Source organism: Ylistrum balloti, unplaced genomic scaffold (assembly GCF_031769215.1).
Source record: "Ylistrum balloti isolate Yb309-2 unplaced genomic scaffold, AGI_CSIRO_Ybal_v1 Utg369756, whole genome shotgun sequence".
Lineage (NCBI taxonomy): Eukaryota > Metazoa > Mollusca > Bivalvia > Pectinida > Pectinidae > Ylistrum > Ylistrum balloti.
Genome location: NW_026781957.1, coordinates 890,826 through 907,758, shown reverse-complemented (window position 1 = coordinate 907,758; position 16,933 = coordinate 890,826). Strand labels below are relative to the sequence as shown.

Here is a 16,933-nt window from a genome sequence, read left to right as displayed (position 1 = left end):
TGACGATGTTTTGTCTTAGAATGATCAAGAAATGTATAGACCATATACACCAGAATTGGAATTGTCGTGAATTTCCCATTTCTAGACAGTGACAATCCTGCTTCCCATGTCGAAAGTATTTAAATGTCTCAGTCGGTTCCATATTTAAGGGCTTTTACCAACATGACAGTTTCCTTGTAAAAACTTCAACAGCGGGCAAATCCACAAGGCACGGTTTCGGGAGGAGATTAAGTTGAGGAATACTATACGGATGTTTTGTGGTCGACACCAAGATCTCGTTGTGGGTACAGACTTCTGTTGCCTTTTGCGTTGTGTATAAACTGTAGGTTGAGGAAGCAGATTTATTGCTATCTAGAAATGGAAAATTTAACAATAGGGAAATTGTTATCATCACACTAATTCTACTAAAGATCGCGGAAAGCTGTTCCTATAGGTTATCACTGTCGTAGAGTCTGGTGGGTATATACGATAGACATGGTCCGTTAATTTCGTCTTATCTAAAGACAAGACATTATCAAGATACTTTGAAGAGAAATTAAAAAATTGATTGAAATGCATATATTGTATCTTTTATTGAATTCATATCTAAATGAACAGTTATGAGTACAATTAACCGTCGTCTCCAAGTAGGGCATATCTTGTACGACGATAATATATCACAGTCGCTGTTTGGAATTTATTACATTTTATGTGTTTCGTGGTAATAGGACATTGATTTCCATTTAATATCACGGGTTTAGGTGACTGACCATAAACTGATAAATAAATGGTTTATTGGTTCCGAAAAAATTTCCTTCAAATGGCTATTTGCAATGACATGTCATTGCTTACAACATTTGTCTTTCATGTGATTTTAGACAGAATGACTTACTAATTTCTACTTAACAGTGGCCTGATTTAACAGCAAGCGTTGTAGGGAGACAAAACAACAACTACTACAGATGATACTGTAGATAAAAGGTTTAGACAGAATTATCTCAATGTGTACAGGTATCAGGTGTAATGACAATAGATATGCACCAATATGATATACCAGGGGTTTGTGTGTATTACCACCTTTGTGTATGGACACATTATATAGAATGTTTACCAGGAGAAAGTTACACATCACTATCGTGTGAAGGACATACTCTCGCGAAACTGTTAATAACATAATTACAAATCAAAATTGCTGATTTGGATATAAATTCATTTCACCCAAGGTGCAAAAAGATTCGGACCACACATGGTTTGAGAGTATGAAAGACTGTTGTATGTTTCGGAGAAAAACTTCGGATATTTAACCACCGATATTTGTTTTCGCGTCTCCTGTTTAATTCCTGTCTGCCCCCTAACCCGGGAAGGCCCTAACAGCGGCCCTTTTGAAGCCCCTACGTACATTGTACTTTTGTATTGACAAATTATGCAATTCTTGATCAAATAAATCTCAGTTTATTATGATTCGTGGTACTTTAACTGCCATAACTCTATCGCTTGAACTGTAGATCAGTGGGTTAGTGAGAATGGGGTATTTATCATACCTACCTCGTTTATACAGCGATAGGAAACCATAGGATCGAAAATTATATACATAGGGAATGAGCGGTAGTGAAGGCCATTGTAAGACCATTCAAATAGAAACTGACCACTCCAAATACAAACTGACCACTCCAAATAGATACTGACCACTTCAAATAGATATTGAGGTTAACATATATAATGTATTTCATAAATGTCAACAGACGAGAACATCAAAGCAACCCGACATAACCTTACGTCCAAAATTCTCTACTTCTGCAATACATCTTCTTTTGTATTGGTATCGGAACGCTCACGAGCGGAGACAAAGTAATATATAGTGTAATCCCTTAAGAGCCCTGACAATCAGTTTACGGTTCCGACTTTCACTGAACGAAGGTGTAATAAAACACCTCAGATGGTCTGGGTGCCCAGGCGATCATTATCAGTTTAATTCATACAGGGCCTAGACTTCTCTGGGGTCCCATTTCACACTTGTTATTGGCTACAGATCATCTGAGGTCAACAAAATGTTGCTATCTGTTACGTAACGGTGTCTGCTCTCCGTAACAAAGCACGGACGCCTGGACTCTACAGATGTCAGGTCGTGAATCAAGCCCCTCATCCGTCACATCGCATGGGAATCACAACTATTGTGTTCTCGTTATATTTTAATAGTTCCCTCAACTTTTCTGTACAAAACATTAAATGATAAATGGGGGACTACATCACATTTGTTCTTGATACAAGAAAGTTTAAAGAAACAGGAAATGTTGTAGAAGGGAAGGAATGTCTTCAGTCGATCACTTCGTGTATTGGGGGGACCCCAGCTGGTGCCACCATGCGTTTTAGCCATTTGGGCAGTCAGAAAACGTTAAGACAAAGTCGTTGAGACAGGGCCTGATCTTTATTTCAGAAATATGTGTTCGTGGGGGACAATAGTATTGATGAACCAGTGACAGCCACCGACTTATCGATCGGGGACTGATATCAGTAACATCCATCCAAGGAAACCATGGGACAGTCCTTTACCTACAACCATTTATGTAAGATTGAAGCCTTTTGCCATTAAGCGTTTAATGTCTTGAGCATGTTTTGTGAGACAAATAATACCCCTCTAGAGATACATGTTTATTGCTCTCTCCCAGTGATAACTGCCATCTAAGATATTTCTCTTCTATCGATTGCACAGTGTCCACGTACTGTGTGCTGGCATTTGTACAATAATTGGTGGACTGGTGACACCATCCTGTGCTCCGTACTGGTGACATACTGGCCCTTTCACTGCCTACTCGAGTGGAAAGGTATTAGCTAGTAATGTGTACTGCCTGCCCAGGTATATAGCTTGGTGTCATACTCCAACCTAACGGTGAATGAGTGTACACATATATAGGAAAGCGGTTGTCAGTTTGTAAACACTCTTACCTGGAATTTGTGAGACACCGGTATGGCAAATTACCTGTACAAATCGAAGATATATCGTTTCTAATCAGTGTTTTTTTTCAAACATGGGTTTTCATGTTGAGAAATTTGTAAGTAAAATATCGGAGGACAAGAAGTGTGGTCTGTGTCAACGTGTATTGGATAACCCAGTAAGTACCCCTTGTGGTCATAAGTTCTGTACAGGGTGCATCTTACCCTGGCTTATGAAGCATGGGAAGTGTCCTGAAAAATGTCGAGGCCTCTCTCCCGAGCAATTAGAAAGTGTCCTCCCTTTACGTGAATCTATTCTAAACATGGAAGTACACTGTGAATTCCGAGAACGTGGATGTACCCATGTAATGAAGCTCTGCGAGGCTGAAGGCCATAGTCAGGAGTGCGACTTCCGACCAACCCTTTGTGGTCTTGACAGCTGCGATGCTATTCTGTCACTGAAGGAACTGTCTCGGCACCAGACACAGGACTGCCCCTATAGGCCCGTGGGTGTCTGCCAGCAAGGCTGTGGACTTATCTTGCAACACAATAGTTCCGACAAGCACAAATGCTTGCTGGCTCTAAGAGCACATATCGCAACCCAAGACAATCAAATAAATTCTCTGGAATTGGAAATGAAGCGAGTTCTTTCAAAGTTTTCGAAGCGTGAAAAGTCGCTACTTTTGACGATTTCGAACCTGCAGCAGGAACTACAATACCAGGCTGCAGAATTCCAACGCCTTCTCCACGACTGGAGTCTGCAATATAACCAGGTAAGTCTTACAGATATTGAGAATTATAGGGAATCCTTTCCTTATGTACAACGTTCAGTAATACTGTCTGAATGATACCCAAGATGGACCATTTACCTGTTGGAATGGTGTGCCTTTTCCCTGTTTATTGCTGGTTACAATCAGTGTTTTGAACTTATTTATAACAAATCTTCATTTATCAAACATCACTTTTTCGTCAAATTCAGAAAAGAACCTCTTTAAGATGTTTCTATTTTTAAATAAACTGGCACCAGTTCCACTGATACGATGTAGCCAATTAATTTTTTATTATCATTTTTTCGTTCATTTGATTATGTTTATAATTTTCTAACTTTGTTTGTTTGTTTTCGTTTATTTATTTAATTTTTTGCTTTTTTCAAAACTAACATTTTATTTGTTCGAACATGAATACACTTTTATCTAAGTTAGCTGTATACGTAGATTAAGAAGAAGTTAAGTCAACAATCTGCCGTGTGATAGTACTTCTTTGTAACGTGTATATCATATCTCTACAGTGTTTCATCTTCTTCATAACGATAAACTTCAGACAAATGAAGCTAAGAAAACAACAGTCCGCCTTCTATCGCCAGATTTTATATACGTTGGGAAGTTGCTGATGCAAATTGTGTTTTTTCGGAACATGTTTCAAATTACAATGTGTGTTGTATTCTCCACTATTGTCCCCTATCAACCATATTCTTGACCTCAGTTTAGTTTCACATCTGCTAAATCCTTTTTACGAATCTTTCTTTTCTCAGCTGTAGAAGGTCAGTAGTACCCTTACTGACCACAGGTGACGGATAATGTCTAATACTGAAGTGACTACCTGTTGTGTGTCGGTCAGATCAAAGGTTCAGTCCCCCTCGGTAATTTCTGGGGACTGTTCTTTTTGTTTAGAAAAGATATTCAAAGTTACAATTAGTCGTTTTTCTGTTCGTTTGACTTCATAATTCTACAGTTGCAGCTGTATTATTCATATGCAGTTTGCGTGTGAGGTTTGTTGTCTGCCTGACATTTCGACCCCGACTTGTCGTGTGTGATTGCCATGAGTTCAAAGCGATCAGCATTGACACTCTGTTTTAATAAGTAACTTTCTAACATTATCCGAGCACTCATTGACCCGAGACATCAAAGGAGAATCAGTTTCCGTTTTGATACTGTCGTGTCTTTCTTTACGCTATAAAGTATAGATGAAGTTTGCTATCTGTCCTGGTTCCCGTATGTCATACTACCTAGTTTAAAAGTTAACTGATAATTTGATGACCCGATTTTAAAACTACAAGATAATTTAACGAGATAACCATTTCAAACAAAACAGAAAATCACATAATCTTTCTCGTGTTTGTTTAACCTTGTCTAGGTTTCAATACAGATTATACATGTAGTGGTGTCATTCGAGCAAATTGATAAGTTAAATGCATGAGAAACAGTGAATGACAGACTGTGTGTGATTGTTCACTCCTTCGGTGTACACTATAATTAATAACACGCCTGTCTAAGTCCACTCTAGGCTTCAGTACTGTAATCTCAACATGTGAAATAAGATCGTAGATTTTTTTTACAATCTTCTTACAATCAAGAGATGGCAAGAAAAATGAACTGTTTATATTCGTGTACAAAGTTATTATAAACGAATAAATGTATAAATGGATTATAGATGTCAACTCCTTTAATACTGCACATCTGCTGAAAATCACGTAAGAAATCGCATATGAAATAATATATCAAGCTGAAAGCTTTGATGTGTTTCTAAATAATCTTAATCTTATGTACAAAAGATTTTTATATTGATCGTAAATACGGTATATCAATTTATCAATCTGTGGTTGCAGCTCTGTTAAATACCGCTTCTTTGTATCTAGTGCTTTTTCCTTGTACTTAAAAACGAATTCAGACTTTCTACGTGTTAATCAGAAATCTATATAACAGATCTGGGTATTCTATTTATCATGGTATTGGTCGCGGCAAGCGTCGCTGTGAGAAAATCTGTGTGAAAAAGAATTACGTGTGCAACAGATGTTTGTGAGATCAAAAAGAATGGTTCTTACGATTTCCTTGGATTTAAACTATAAAATAGTTCTTTAGAATTAATCTACATAAACACTATTTGTCTTGTAAAACTAGGTCAGGGCGACAACTGGACCTATTGTAGAAGGAAAGTGATGTGTTTTTCTTTACACACGTGTCGTTACAACTATTCTGAGAAAAAGACGATGACGACGACAACGACGAAGACGATGATGATATCATGGCGTCTTTATGCATAATATATTTCATATAATAAATGCACGAATATGGCAACCCTTTCATCTCCTTCGACGAAAATACAAACATATTTTCCATAGCCTTTTCTGTATTATGTCATTTTAAAAGCTACACTGTTACGTAACCAAGAGTAGTTTAATTAAGCCCGAGGGCTTTACGTGATAAGGTCATATCCATTGTGATAGGTAAGAATCTTTTACGTCGGATGATTAAATACATCAGACCTAGTCATAATCATTAAGATAAGTAGTTAGGAAGAAACACACTGCCTTGTCCACCCTCTAAAGGATTACATACAGTCCACTTTGCATTGTTCTTCAGTGTGTGTCTTTTAGTCAGCAATTGTGACCGAAGGTATCCTCACACACTGACCATACATGTGACCCATGGATGGGGCTAGGTGCAGATTCTCTCAGATTTACACGGGGTGATGAGCTACGATTTACAAAGAAAAAATATATCTGCATAAAAATGCATAAGGGTATCAAAATAATCTGTATATACTTCAGATATGCGCGAATTACACAGGGGTGGCAAGATATACTGTTCAAAGCACGTGTACTACAGGTATGCTCAAATTACATAGGAATGTCTTGGACACGCTGTTCAAAGTAGTTCAGATCGCATATTACGTATTATATACATATAAGATACGTTGTGCATCGTTGTTTATATAGGCGCGCGTGACCGGGTTGATGATTGTTGTAAATTAACGGATGCTGTTAAGACCCTGTAATTCTATTTATGCATTTTTGAAAGATTGACGAGGTACACTCAGTATTAGTCAACCTGGTGATCTGGCTGAGTGTTATGATTCAGACTGACCCGTGAAGTCATTGTAGTAAGAATCACTGGGACAGAAGTCAGTGATGAGTGTTCCGTCTCACCTAAACTGTCGAATGATGTACTGTATGGTCTAGGGTTAGACGGCTTCTTTCTCCTTCATTAACGTTTAAAGGAAACGTAAATCAATAATTATCGAAACCATGTCACCACCTAAAACGATCGCATATTCCTTTGACAATTTGGTAATTTGCTGGGCGCGATCTTCGAACTGTCTGCAGCGGCTGTAATCTGTGCGGCGGCGTCATTAGGCGGGCAGAGGTTTCCGAACGGCAGTGTCTGGTAAGCTTTATACCGAACTTAGGGACATTCGGATGCATCAGCTCGTTTTTCATTTTCCCCGCATATTCTCGAAAATTACACATGTTTTTACTCAAAATCGTCCTTCGAGAACCAGAGGGTTGTAAACAGTATGATTCAGTAAAGGATGTTTGAAGATCCTATAAAGTTAATTTTGACTCGTTGTCGATATTAAGCTCATTCGATGACAAAATTAACTCTCAGCACTTGTAAGAACACTGTGGACAATCTATCTCCGGTAATCAAATTCAAGACTTGAAGTTCTAAGACCATATCGAAAGGTCGGAAGCCAAACTGGTTGTATAATGTTAGCACAAAGAATTAAAAAAAAGCGAATTCCAGATTGAAAAAGACAGGACATTAAAGTTCTATCGATCTGCGTTAATTCATTTTCTCTTCTGACACCGTTAACATGACACAAGAACTTTGGGAGAACAATACTGTTGGCTGATTCCGTCTATTATAAGTTATTTAAACTTAATAAGATCGTAATAAATTGGCACTGTTCTCCGTATTTGTGCCGACGGTCTAGCTTCAGGTCACACTCTCGTGTTTGGGGACAGAGACGAGTGGAAACGTCTGCTAACCCTAAAACAATAACCACTGGGGTGTCTGGGTCACGGGGATAACTATGGAGGAGGTCGGGAAGCCTTTAATACCTCTCCGTGTGTGCAGTTTCCAAAGAGCTTCCTTCCGCTCCTTGTCTATCACAGCCTGCAACGTCTCTACTCCCCCTTTTCAGCGCCACTGTTTGGCTCGACAATTCAGACTTGAAACATGAGAGGGTTTGACTTTATTCTGAAGATGACAATGACAGTTAATTTGCTCTTCTTTATCCTGTCACTTTTGGTGACAGACCTTTTGTGATCCAAAATGGCGATAAATTCAAACTGCTATGTGAGGAAATATATGATTTGAGAATAGTGAAAGCATCACAGGTGTCATGATACTGAAGACAGGATAAGCTTGTGTAGACTCGTCGATACTGCAATGGCAGATGTTCAAAGTTTTGATAAATATGTCCCACGGAATAAAATTAAACTAATTATACTTAATAATGGACCAAGTCAACTAATCATTGAAGTAGTTTTATTTACATCTTAAATACATCGTAGTCCTGATGTGCCCACCTTTCAACGGACAACTGCAGTGTTGGTATTCTACAAACCCGGTATTCTAATCTCATAAACACTGGTGACGAGTTCCGGTGTGCCGACAGTCTATAAGGACTTTGTCAAAGTCCCTTGAAAGGTGGTAATGCAAATCTGTTTAGTTACAAAGAGGTAAAAGGATGGTCCCAAAGGTTTCCTTGTATACAAATATATCTACGTTGGTGGCTTGATTAAGTCTAAACCACAACGTCACTCAAAGTATGTTTGGAACAAAAGTATTTATAAAACCTGATTAAAAATAAATTCATTCAACAGAATTTAACAATTGGATTTAGGAGTTGTATTACTTATAGTTCATATTTCGGCCTATCCCTGGCGCTAGGTTTTACACACATACCGATATGAGGTCAAAAGTCGTACCCGTTAAGCTAACTTATTAGTATTATCACTAGTCAATATCTCTACCTTTCACTACTTATTGTTAGGTACTGTAACGGAGACTCGTGTCGAGTTTCAAGCTAAAGTTTATCAGGCTGGTTAAGCATTCTCTCATAACTATTCAAGGAACATACCGAAAATGTCTTTTTTAAAAATAGGATTTCCTTCAAATCTGTTTTTGTCTGTATGGTGTCGATTTGTTGTCCTGGGGATAAACTCGGAACATTTCAGTTTAGTCATACTTTCAGGTGATTTCAAATGATGAGTTAGTTACAAGATTTAAACGAGGTTTTCACTGCAAGCTAACAAATCAGTTACTGGATGGTCGAACTGCTAGGGAAGGTAATAAGAAACAATAAGGGACCTCTTATGGCGGCGAGAAAGATACATCAATAGCTCGGAGTGGTGTTCACAAGGACTCGCCTCGTAAAGGGTGGAAAAGCTTTGTGTGGAGGACATAAAGAGGTAGACTGGAAAGGCGAGGCTGAGAGGGAGTTAGCCTGTTACCCACCTGTAGTACAAACGGCTAATAGATGTAACGGGAAAAAGAGATTAACCTTTCAAATCAAACCCAAACTCACGGTAACGTCTTTCTGTGGCGTTATCCCAGATTGTACACAATCTTTTTAACATGATTGTATCTCTCTTGTATCTCGTCATTTGTCATACTGTGAACGTTACCCAGTGGAGAGCGATCGTTTATCATAGACCCTGGAACCGTACCTTATAGCGTCGGCCTGATGACCCGGGTAGAACACAGAAACACGGGTAGGAACACGGGTAGCGTGTGAATAATGACAAATATATTATTGATGTTTCTCTTTGATATGTCAGCCAAACTTCACATCCAAGGTCGAATGTGTTCAGTCGGTCATCACCTTAATACTCTGTCTAGTGAATTAGGACATCACCTGTCCGAACACTAGATGCTACAATAGTCTTTCCATTCACATAATACTCACATGCATACTCACATCTCCCGGTGATGTTTTCTGTGGAAATCCCTATATTGTTTATATATCTGATAGTAGAAAGTTTGGTCTCCTTCGATAGAGTTCCCGTACATCTCCCGGTGATGTCTTCTGTAGAAGTCCCTATATTGTTTATATATCTGATAGTAGAAAGTTTGGTCTCCTTCGATAGAGTTCCCGTACATCTCCCGGTGATGTCTTCTATAGAAGTCCCTATATTGTTTATATATCTGATAGTAGAAAGTTTGGTCTCCTTCGATAGAGTTCCCGTACATGATAAACCTCTACAATAGAACTAAGGACTGATATACAATTAGCTAGAACATTGCTACAGGATCTTCGAAACACCTACTAGATTTAAAGATCGAAACGCAACACAGTAAGCCAACCATTTTCATTAAAATTCTTGTTATTAAAAATTTGCAAAGTCGATTTTGTTGAAACTTGTTCTACGTTGAAAAAGACGCATGTGAAAGTGATTATATTGCGATGAGTATGCTGGTGTGTGGTCTGTGAGACAATCAAACCTCCATAATTATATCCAGAACAGATATGAAAAATTGTGTTTAGATGTGGAGACTCGACGAGTGCAGTCTGCCGTGCACCATTTCCGAAGTGATTACTGATCCTCGAGATTCAAGCATACACATCACGTATGGAAGAAATCAATCTAAGTGACGGATAGAACATAGGAGGTACCCTATGTGGACCGGGTGGGCTGTGGTTTGGGGGCCGTGGTTCCTTACAACAGTCATGCGGCATGGTGTAAGGCTAACTGTGGCACGTCACGAACACCCTAGATACCACACGGGCGACTGGCAGGAAATGTCGTACGCAGGGATGAAACATGGAATTCTCTCACGAGACAATGCTGAATACGAGAAGACAGGAACTACTCAGTAACGTTATTGTCGGTTCTCAAAAATTAAAAAAAAGAAAAACGTACCTTCTGAAATCTCACCGATTCATTTACTTTTCTTTTCGTAATTATACGAGGAACTCAATACACTGGACTTGTTGGATCTGCACCAGCCGCGTTAAATTTGTATAAACACGTGTGTTTCTTGATAATGCATGTCGATGTCTTGTACGTAAAGGCAGAGTGCTTCATGTAACAATGAAGTTTGTTTGTGTAATAACAATATATTTAACATGTTTCTGACCGAGGTTAACAAGTCACTAACATATTTGTCAGTAGCTTGTTAACCTCGGGTCAGAAACATGTTAGTGGCATGTTAACCTCGGGTCAGAAATATGTTAGTGGCATGTTAACCTCGGGTCAGAAATATGTTAGTGGCATGTTAACCTCGGGTCAGAAATATATTAGTGGCATGTTAACATCGGGTCAGAGATATGTTAGTGGCTTGTTAACCTCGGGTTAGAAATATGTTAGTGGCATGTTAACCTCGGGTCAGAAATATGTTAGTGGCTTGTAAACCTCGGATCAGAAATATGTTAGTGGCTTGTTAGGGTTAGAAACATGTAAGTGGTTTGTTAAGGTCAGAAATGTGTAAGTAGGTAACAAATATATGGCTAACACGTTGTGTATCACTCAGATGACGGAACATGATTTTTCTCCCCCGAGTGGTTTTACTGTTATTTTACATTAACTACATCGTAATGGCACAAGTTCAGCTATAAGACCAGTGCCGTCAGTATACAATTGTATATATAGATGTATCAGATTTACGTTCACTTAATCATGAATGTTAAAATTGTTCATGACATAAATTCACATTAATAATTGAGCATTTTCTGTATCGTCCGTACCGATAATGTCCTTGAAACATACATATCTGACAATCTGGCAAAAGTTCTGGGCCGGTATAGGTAGGTTCCCACAGACAGAAAAGGGAACAATGCAAAGATGTTATAAGCAGGTACATGCAGGTTTAGTATCTCAGAGATGTTATAACTATCGTACACGTTTTATCGTTTTTAAAACTTGGATGACAAATTGCACGGATAAACTTTCTATCACAACGTTAGAAAATTAGCTACATATAAATGGACTGAGACACAATGATAGTTTGAGGATAGCGTTACAATTCTTACTTATACCACTGGGTCGTGTACAGGGCACTCCGTCTACACCATTAGCGTGTAGAATCCCGGGGAAAGGGGACAATAGCTGTTCGATGTTCGAGGTATTCACAAAGTGCAACGCAATTGATATGTAGATAAAATAAATTGCTGTGTCAGTATCGATATCGCCCAGATACACCAAGCCATCCTATCTGATTTGATAACCTATCTGTACATTAATTGTGTTAGACGGGTACTTTCGGAGAAGGAGGCGACAAGGCTTCAGGACGTCACAATGTGTTTCATTTTTTTGATGAATTACCGCCCATACATAGAGCATCACAAATGATTTCAGCGCCAAATAACAGAGTACATTGTACAAGCGTCAAATTCCAGAGTACAATGTACAAGCGTCAAATTCCAGAGTACATTGTACAAGCGTCAAATTTCAGATTACATTGTACAAACGTCAAATTCCAGATTACAATGTACAAGCATCAAATTCCAGAGTACATTGTACAAGCGTCAAATTTCAGAGTACAATGTACAAGCGTCAAATTCCAGAGTACAATGTACAAGCGTCAAATTCCAGAGTACAATGTACAAGCGTCAAATTCCAGAGTACATTGTGCAAGCGTCAAATTCCAGAGTACAATGTACACGCGTCAAATTCCAGAGTACATTGTGCAAGCGATGTAGCATTTTCAATAAATTGTAAAACGGTGCATTATAAGACCTTGTCAGTATTTACTGTAGGAAACAAAATCGTTTAAGATGATATTGATATAAATATTATTTCATTTATCCATGAACATAAAACGAACGATTTAGCTGCCAATGTGCTTGCGTTTCCCGGTATTTTAGGGATTCACGTATTTCAAGCATTAAAATGCTTTTTTTTGTGGGGCTGATAAAATACGATAAAAACTGCTATATTTCTTTTTAATGGTACCTATTAAGATTTTGAAAATACTGTTCTGGACTCACCAGAATTGATAATAAAAACATTAGGTAAGTGTTTAGCAGTAAAAGTACCTATAATAATAAGATAAGTTTATCCATTAAATAAATCACATCTGACTGTATCATCGGTTACGTGGCAGTCGCAGAATTTAATGATCGACACCTCATCAAATTCAAAACGTATGTACACCATACACTTTATAACAGTTTGGCGCCAAATGACGCCATGGATTCAGCTCAATATGTGCAAAAAGACGATCAGCTATTGTAACAAAAAGGCAAATTCTGATGATATGGAGGATTTTGTGTCCTTAACTAGAGAAATCACTTAAGTTTTGTCTGTAATATGATAAGTGTGTATTTATGGCTAGACACGCATGGACTATAACTTTAGGCAATGGTACAGCGTAATGGCGGGAAACAATAGCATGGACTGCTGGCTTGCACGTGACCACTTCTCGTGTGGACAATGTCACGTCCTGCTCGTGCTATCGATCTGGAGAAACTAACATCAAACAAGTCATGGCGACTCTTGTAGAATTGTGACTGGCCTAGTCTTACCACGTTGACAATGGTTGTAACCATCTGTCTTGTAATTCCTTCCTCAGGCAGACGTGTATTCCACTCCTCTCAAACTTACCCTCTGGAGACTCAACAACTCTCTTGGCTTTAACATCATGGGAGGATTTTCGGTGAGTACAACTATCTTATTCATAATTTCTTTTTTTTCTTCCTTAAATTCTTCAATGACTTTTTAATATTTTCTTGTTATAATTCAGCATCTACAGATATGCATGTCCATATTGGCGACACAATCGCTGGACATGGTTTTCACGCTTATGCACGACCTGCATGTCTGCACGTAGAGATTCTTAAAACAAACAAACCCATCGTGTTTTGCATTACTGCAGTTGCACATGGAACATGATGTAATATGGTGTCGGCTATCAGTCGCCCGTGCTTTAAGGAATTTGTAACATGGAATTTTAATTAGTTACATGACTTTAGTGGCATTCTTTTGTAAATGGGAACATTAGATCAAATTGAAAAAGATATCTTGGTGCTATTTTTGAGATTTGATCATACTGTGATTCTAAGAAATTAAATCTGGTTTATATGACAGTACAGCCTTTTAATTAGACGAACAGTTAAAAATTTTAATATTTTATATTACCTTGTTTTTTTTTAAAAAATAATTTTCGGTATCAATATGGTTATGGTATTCTGATATTACAGTCCTGACAATGTTACTACTACTTTTATCAGTGTTAATAGCCATTGTAATAAGATGAGAGGATATTCATTGTGATAACAATAGTCATTTCTGTGCACACAAATATTGTAACAGTTATATAAATTATTCATTTGTTATGCAAAATGAGGAAAATTATTGATTTTTTTTTTGTGCCCAGTTGTTAATGATGGCTCAATCTTGTGTGCTTCACAGAGTGAGATTATGACAGTAATTTCAGGACCTGACATCTTCAAAATGAACCCCTCCTCCCCCAGACAAATAATGAAAGGATGGCGCCTTATCAAACCGCAGTTGTAGAGAGAGACAGAGAGAGGAAGAAAAAGAGATAGATAGATAGAGAACACCTCACCAAACCTTTATTGTAGAGAGAGAACACCTCACCAAAGCTTTATTGTAGAGAGAGAGAGAACACCTCACCAAACCTTTATTGTAGAGAGAGAGAACACCTCACCAAACCTTTATTGTAGAGAGAACACCTCACCAAACCTTTATTGTAGAGAGAGAGAGAACACCTCACCAAACCTTTATTGTAGAGAGAGAGAGAGAACACCTCACCAAACCTTTATTGTAGAGAGAGAGAGAACACCTCACCAAACTTTTATTGTAGAGAGAGAGAGAACACCTCACCAAACCTTTATTGTAGAGAGAGAGAGAGAACACCTCACCAAACCTTTATTGTAGAGAGAGAGAGAACACCTCACCAAAGCTTTATTGTAGAGAGAGAGAACACCTCACCAAACCTTTATTGTAGAGAGAGAGAGAACACCTCACCAAACTTTTATTGTAGAGAGAACACCTCACCAAACCTTTATTGTAGAGAGAGAGAGAGAACACCTCACCAAACCTTTATTGTAGAGAGAGAGAGATCACCTCACCAAACCTTTATTGTAGAGAGAGAGAGAACACCTCACCAAACCTTTATTGTAGAGAGAGAGAACACCTCACCAAACTTTTATTGTAGAGAGAGAGAGAGAACACCTCACCAAACTTTTATTGTAGAGAGAGAGAGAACACCTCACCAAACCTTTATTGTAGAGAGAGAGAGAACACCTCACCAAACCTTTATTGTAGAGAGAGAGAAAACACCTCACCAAACCTTTATTGTAGAGAGAGAGAACACCTTACCAAACCTTTATTGTAGAGAGAGAGAGAACACCTCACCAAACCTTTATTGTAGAGAGAGAGAACACCTCACCAAACCTTTATTGTAGAGAGAGAGAACACCTCACCAAACTTTTATTGTAGAGAGAGAGAGAACACCTCACCAAACCTTTATTGTAGAGAGAGAGAGAACACCTCACCAAACCTTTATTGTAGAGAGAACACCTCACCAAACCTTTCTTGTAGAGAGAGAGAACACCTCACCAAACCTTTATTGTAGAGAGAGAACACCTCACCAAACCTTTATTGTAGAGAGAACACCTCACCAAACCTTTATTGTTGAGAGAGAGAACACCTTACCAAACCTTTATTGTAGAGAGAACACCTCACCAAACTTTTATTGTAGAGAGAACACCTCACCAAACCTTTATTGTAGAGAGAGAACACCTCGCCAAAGCTTTATTGTAGAGAGAGAACACCTCACCAAACCTTTATTGTAGAGAGAACACCTAACCAAATCTTTATTGTAGAGAGAGAACACCTTACCAAAGCTTTATTGTAGAGAGAGAACACCTCACCAAACCTTTATTGTAGAGAGAGAACACCTCACCAAAGCTTTATTGTAGAGAGAGAACACCTCACCAAAGCTTTATTGTAGAGAGAGAACACCTCACCAAACCTTTATTGTAGAGAGAACACCTAACCAAATCTTTATTGTAGAGAGAGAGAGAGAACACCTTACCAAAGCTTTATTGTAGAGAGAGAACTGAGACTTTTTATTGTAGAGAGAGAGAACACCTCACCAAACCTTTATTGTAGAGAGAGAGAACACCTCACCAAACCTTTATTGTAGAGAGAGAGAACACCTCACCAAACCTTTATTGTAGAGAGAGAGAGAACACCTCACCAAACTTTTATTGTAGAGAGAGAGAACACCTCACCAAACCTTTATTGTAGAGAGAGAGAACACCTCACCAAACCTTTATTGTAGAGAGAGAGAGAACACCTCACCAAACTTTTATTGTAGAGAGAGAGAGAACACCTCACCAAACCTTTATTGTAGAGAGAGAGAGAGAACACCTCACCAAACCTTTATTGTAGAGAGAACACCTCACCAAACCTTTCTTGTAGAGAGAGAGAACACCTCACCAAACCTTTATTGTAGAGAGAGAACACCTCACCAAACCTTTATTGTAGAGAGAGAGAGAACACCTTACCAAACCTTTATTGTAGAGAAAGAGAGAGAACACCTCACCAAACCTTTATTGTAGAGAGAGAGAAAACACCTCACCAAACCTTTATTGTAGAGAGAACACCTAACCAAATCTTTATTGTAGAGAGAGAACACCTTACCAAAGCTTTATTGTAGAGAGAGAACACCTCACCAAACCTTTATTGTAGAGAGAGAACACCTCACCAAAGCTTTATTGTAGAGAGAGAACACCTCACCAAAGCTTTATTGTAGAGAGAGAACACCTCACCAAACCTTTATTGTAGAGAGAACACCTAACCAAATCTTTATTGTAGAGAGAGAGAGAGAACACCTTACCAAAGCTTTATTGTAGAGAGAGAGAGAGAACACCTCACCGAACTTTTATTGTAGAGAGAGAGAACACCTCACCAAACCTTTATTGTAGAGAGAGAGAGAACACCTCACCAAACCTTTATTGTAGAGAGAACACCTCACCAAACCTTTATTGTAGAGAGAGAGAACACCTCACCAAACCTTTATTGTAGAGAGAGAACACCTCACCAAACCTTTATTGTAGAGAGAGAGAGAACACCTCACCAAACCTTTATTGTAGAGAGAGAGAACACCTTACCAAACCTTTATTGTAGAGAGAGAGAACACCTCACCAAACTTTTATTGTAGAGAGAGAGAGAGACTTTTATTGTAGAGAGAGAACACCTCACCAAACCTTTATTGTAGAGAGAACACCTAACCAAATATATATTGTAGAGAGAGAACACCTCACC

At 38.5% G+C, this 16,933-nt stretch overlaps 1 protein-coding gene across 1 annotated transcript in view; it reads left to right on the top strand.

The window, feature by feature from the left end:
* Window positions 1–3,005: 3,005 nt before the first annotated feature.
* LOC132543472 (E3 ubiquitin-protein ligase PDZRN3-B-like) overlaps window positions 3,006–16,933 on the top strand; it is a 175,132-nt gene continuing 161,204 nt past the window's right edge. Inside the window, exons 1-2 of the mRNA XM_060206975.1 lie at window positions 3,006–3,683; window positions 13,209–13,292. Coding sequence (XP_060062958.1) covers window positions 3,006–3,683; window positions 13,209–13,292 — 762 coding nt within the window. The remainder of the gene's footprint in view (window positions 3,684–13,208; window positions 13,293–16,933) is intronic.